A 5883-nucleotide genomic window follows, 5' to 3' on the forward strand; every position below is an offset into this window, starting at 1 on the left:
AGAAGGCGAAATGCCAAAACCCTTTTACAGCCCAATAAAAAGATGATAGGCGGACGAGGATGCTAAGAAACACTAAACTACGAATAAATACTTGGATTCAACTTCCATTAAATTGCCAAAACAATAATAACAAAAACTGCAACTTGTTCCAACAATAATTATTAATTTTAAGTATTACGAAATATTTATGAAATTTCTCTATGTGGTATGCGGGGTGATGAATCTTTAATTTTCCGTTACAGATCATTCTAATCTGCCTGAGTTTTCTTCCACAGTCAGACGCGTTTCGCCATCTTCCGCGTTAAGGTCTATGTGATTGTATACAATGTGTTGACAGTACTGTTCTGTAAGAATACTACTGTACAGTCTAGACAATGAAACACTAAAAGGAGGATGAAGAGGAAAAATGAAAAAAAGAATTGAATGAAGAAATTTCAAAAAAAGAATTCCCAAGGAGAGGAGGTCACCCTGGGTAAAGATTGTGGTGCCCGTGTGTGGCTTACTAAAGCCACATTGCTGGCACTATTTCAACAATTCTTCCTTCCAAACATCAGCCAATGAGTATGCAACACCCCAAACCTGACTCGTCACATTCAGTAATGGAGCGACAACTAGACATCAGAAGCAATAAACATCAAGGTCATCTCAACAGCTCGCTCACATCAAGCACTCGACAGCTGGTCCCGACTCTACACCAACTCTGGTTTCTGTTACCATCTGAAAATACCCGCCATCCGGTAGGAGACGTAACAAAAGGATGGAAGGGAGTAGAAAAAGAATCGACGGGCAGATTCGATCATGCTTTCGAAGCGAGAATTTGGATGCAAACCGAAGATTAAAAAACAAAAAAGAAGAACAAAAAGAAGAAAAGAAGAACCATCAATATTTGCCTAAAAAAATAATTTTTGTTGTTGTTTGTTTCTGCGATTATGTATAGTACTGGAGTCAGATTATTTTATCATTTTTTTTGTAAAATTAGAATAGACACTGGAACTAGCTCGATTTAATTTTTAAATATCATTTTATTTTTGTTAAGATTTTCCAATTTTGTATTATTGGCAAGGATTTAATTTTATTTTCTATTTTTAATAAATTGTTAGTTTTTTTCCAAAGGCAGTTAATATCATTTGACCACCAGTTCTTTTTTCTTTTAGATTTGTTGACGTCCATATGGCTTTTTGTCGTGCTAAACCTGATATATTGGCAATGAAATTTTCCATTTTTTCAGTTTTATTTAACTCTGGCCAAAATTTGGTGGTCGAAATTAAATCGAGCTAGCTCCAGGTTAATTCTAATTTTACAATCAAAATGATAAAATGATCTGAATCCAGAGCTATACATAAACAACATAAAAACCTTTTTTTTGGAGACAAATATTGATGACTCTTCCTTTCTTCTTTGGGCTTCTTGTTCTTCTTTTTCTTTTTTTAAACTTCGGCTTGCGTCCAAATTCTCGCTTGAGTCCAATTTGCCCGTCTTCTCTTTTTCTTCTCCCTTCCATCCTTTTGTTACGCCTCCTATCGGTTGGCGGGTATTTTCAAATTTATCGTCATAACCTTCCACAGGCTTTCACGGTCCTCGCAGCCATTGCCTGTCCGGGAATCCACGGGGTTTAGTCAAAAAGTGAAGGCCAAACACTTTAGGAAGATTCTCACTTTCCCCTGGCGAGGAACAATGGAAACCAACCTCCTCCAATCAGAGCTACTTTCCTTTTGTGGAAGAACTCGTTAACAATGACATCTCCTCTCCATCAACGAAGAGCATGTTCAATGACACAGTGAACTTTACATCCAGGATTGGGTATTAAAAACGTTGGACTGTTTAAAACCAGAAAATCACCAAGATCAGCTTGAAGTTATTTTATCGTGGGATTTCGGCTTGTGACACAGGTGCCTCTTCAGCTCTGCTAGGATCAATGATACCGGGCGTAAAAGAAGTTAAAAAACAGGAAGAAAACCAAAAAGAAGTTAAAAAAAATAAGAAATGGAATTGTAATTCATTCTTTAAATCAATTTTGCAAAGGGATTTCGTGTATAAAACGTTTAGCGGTAAATGATTAAATTTCAGAAAGAAACCAAATTCGCAGATATCAAAAGGAGCAGAGTCGGACGGAGGTCGTGGCGGGGCGGTTGCCGAGGGGAGAAGGGATGTTGAATCAGTCTGGTGTGAGCAGTGGACATGAGCGGGTCTCCGACTGACGCCCTCGAGGGCGTAACCGTTTTTCGAGACGTTAACTGTACGAATGAAACTGCAAAAATACCCGAGTCATGTTTCAACTATTCCGTCGGTATGGAGGTCGAGGGCGAACACCTCATGGAGTACATCGTGTCCATAGTCGTACCCATACTTTTTGGAATAATTATAATTTTGGGCCTGATCGGTAATTTCCTTGTTGTGGTCGTAGTCGCCGCGAACCAGCAGATGAGGAGCACGACGAATCTGCTCATCATCAATTTGGCCATTGCTGACCTCCTTTTTATCGTTTTCTGCGTCCCGTTTACGGCGACGGATTACATATTTCCATTCTGGCCCTTCGGGGACATATGGTGTAAAATGGTACAGTACTTGATCGTAGTCACAGCATACGCGTCGGTCTACACGCTTGTTCTCATGTCGGTGGACCGCTTCCTCGCCGTCGTCCATCCGATCGCTTCCATGTCGGTCAGGACCGAAAAGAACGCCCTCACCGCGATCGTCGTCACGTGGTTTTTTATTGTAATTTCAAATATCTACGTTATCTTTTGCCACGGCGAAGTTCCGTATACGTATTCTCCGGAGACGGATCATACATCTTGCATTTTCCTCGAAGTCCATGACGAAATCCGACCGAATGGATGCAACAAGCCGGCTTTCCAGGTTGGTCAAACACCCCCAAAAAGTTAAATGTGCTCGTGTACCCAACAGCAGATTCCAGGACTGCCAATTTTTATTAAATGCTTATTCCCTTCCTCTTTTTATTTAAGGCTTTCAATTTGTTTATCGTATGTGTAATTGTAATAATTTAACTTTTTACAATTTACATTTAACACATTTAAATCACAGTTTTTGTACAGACCACAAACCGAATTGTGATCGTAATGATAGTTATCTTTGGTTTCCAAAGAAATGAGGATTTTTTTAATGGAAAACCGACGGTAAATTCAAATAAAAGAAAAGAAATAATCTTCCGACTGACAAAACCACAGGTTTAACAGGTTGTGATGATCATGATTGCAAGGCGTTAATGCAAAAACTTACTTTCTTTTCTAGTTACATCGCGCAAAATCTGCATCTGCATCGAAGTTTTGTGCTGGTTATAAAAAAAATCATGATTGAAATGCGAGTTTTTTCGATTTGGCAACAAATTGAATAGGTTTCTTCTCAAAGAAAAACCAACATTTGGTGAATTCAAATAAAGTAAAAGAAATAATCTTCAACAGGTTGTGATGATCATGATTGCAAGGCATTAATTCAAAAACTTACCTTCTTTTCTAGTTACGTTGCGTAAAATATGCATCTGCGTCGAAGTCATGTCAGATTATAAGAAAAATCATGAATGAAATGCAAGTTTTCTCGATTTGCCAACAAATTCAGTAGGTTTCTTCTCAAAGAAAAATCGACAATGGTAAATTCAAATAAAGGAAAAGAAATAATCTTCAACTGGTTTTGATGATCATGATTGCAAGGCGTTAATGCAAGAACTTACCTTCTTTTCCAGTTACGTAGCGCAAAATCTGCATCTGCTCGAAGTTTCGAGCTGGCTATAAAAAATAAAACATGATCGAAATGCAAGTTTTCTCGATTTGCCAACAAATTGAGTAGATTTCTTTTCAAAGAAAAACCAACAATTGGTGAATTAAAATAAAGAAAAAGAAATAATCTTCAACAGGTTGTGATGATCATGATTGCAAGGCATTAATACAAAAACCTTTTTTCTAGTTACGTTGCAAAAAATATTCATGTACATCGAAGTCCTGTGCTGATTATAAAAAAAACATGATCGAAATGCAAGTTTTCTCGATTTGCCAACAAATTCAGTAGGTTTCTTCTAAAAAAAAAACCCCGACAATTAGTGAATAAATAATTAAAAAGAAATAATCTTCCGGCGCAGAAAAGCACTGGATTAACATTTTGTGAAATGCTAGACAAAAAAACAATTTATAAATCATTTACGCAAAATAAACCATTGATTTGTTAGGACATTTTGGATGCGTGCAAAAATACAAAGTATCACATGTTTCTAAAATATTTGGGAAAGAAATATTGATAATTAAAAAACAATGATTCCCAAATACATAAATTTATGTAATAAAAGCAAGTACTAAATAAGTAAGAACCGCTTGATAAATAAAATCGCGCAAAAGTTTTAAAAATACAAAAATGATGCGATGGCAATGATTACAAGGTAATAATGAAAAAACATATCTTTTTCTAGTTATTTTGTGTAAAACGATTCAATTCTTCGGATTTTTGTACGGCCTATAAATCGAATCATGATCGTAATGCAAATTTGCTCAATTTCCAACAAATTGAGTGAGGTTTTTCCTCAAAGAAAAACCGACAATTGGAGAATTCAAATAAAGGAAAAGCAATCATCTAGCCACTCTGTGGGACAAAACCAGCAGATGACAAAGCGTTTGTTAGAAACGAACGTTTATTAATTTTCAAATCGTTCATTCTCGCGACAGTCACGACAATAGTATATATATTTTAAAAGTTATTTACGTAAAATTCATAATTTATTTTTTATATGTAAGGACAAAAAAATGTATATCCCAATAATTCCGTAATCAAAGCATCTACTGAAAAAATAAGAAACACTTGATAAGTCAAATAATTGAACAACGTTTTATTAACAATTTTAACGACTGTGGGTTATCTGAATGGCTTAAGGCGTTTATTTATGATTGGATAATTCAAAAAGGTTTTAAATATTGAATTATGTTACTGAGTGATTTTAGCTTTTTCGTTTATATGAAATTAAATTTGTGCTTTCGAGGTAATATTAAAAATGTAATAACCGAGTTTGGTTTAACTTTCAAACTTTGAAGTTTCAAAAGGGCCAAAGAAGATTATAACGCGGGTATTTTAAAAAGGAATTCAGCTTTCTACATGTCACAAATTTTAGAATCTTGTGAAATCACGAATACTTTCAGAAATTGCGTTGAACCGCTGAACGGAAATTTGACCCGAACTCAAGCCTCTGGTTCGTTTATTGTTTAATAATTAATAATAATATAGAGAACGATAACATATCGAATTTCATATTTAATATTCATAACATATTCCATAACACAAACAAGCGAACGTTTTCACATCAACTTAGATTTGTAACGATGATCGGATAAAACGCCAGAATTACAACAAACACAATCGTTCAAATAGAATGAAATATGGGACAATGCTGAGCAGTTCCGACCAGCTGTTCTGGTCAGGTCAAATAGTTTGGAACAATGAAATTGGAGAATTGCAAATTTAGCTTTCATATTATGCTTATGCTGAATTTTCTACATTATTTTATATGGAATACTATGGCACAGGTGGCACAGCGAGATTATCTTCTATAGTATTAAAGATGACAATAAACAAGCTGATATGCACAGTTACCTCCTTGAAAATCAGACAACACAAAGCACTGAAGATGATCTCAATAAAGATCGAAACGTTGGCACGGTAGAGAATATGTTTTTCTAAAACCTACGTCTCACCAGACCGCATCTCATGATCTCCAAATAATCATACTAACGGTCTCTAAACACCACACATTTCTACACGAGAAGAACGAAGAACATGGGATTCTATGAACAGATTCCAACTACATATTGACAACTAACAAAGAGTATTCTGAAGGACATCGCCAACAATGAAAAGAAACTTGCATCGGCTATCAATTAGAGAACATTT

At 35.7% G+C, this 5883-nt stretch overlaps 1 protein-coding gene across 1 annotated transcript; it reads left to right on the plus strand.

Annotated features, from left to right (window-relative positions):
• The first annotated feature begins 2056 nt into the window (after nt 1–2056).
• LOC106669771 (allatostatin-A receptor-like) lies at nt 2057–2916 on the plus strand. The gene has a single exon (XM_014399469.2). It carries the CDS (start codon nt 2179–2181, stop codon nt 2881–2883), a length of 705 nt encoding a protein of 234 aa, XP_014254955.1. The 5' UTR covers nt 2057–2178; the 3' UTR covers nt 2884–2916.
• The last annotated feature ends 2967 nt before the right edge of the window (nt 2917–5883 follow it).

This window comes from Cimex lectularius, unplaced genomic scaffold (assembly GCF_000648675.2).
Source record: "Cimex lectularius strain Harlan isolate CLEC.00 unplaced genomic scaffold, Clec_2.1 scaffold76, whole genome shotgun sequence".
Classification (NCBI taxonomy): Eukaryota; Metazoa; Arthropoda; class Insecta; order Hemiptera; family Cimicidae; genus Cimex; species Cimex lectularius.

Excerpts from the sequence above, each read along its gene's own strand:
- LOC106669771 (XM_014399469.2), top strand. The coding sequence starts at position 2,179 with ATGAGCGGGTCTCCGACTGACGCCCTCGAGGGCGTAACCGTTTTTCGA.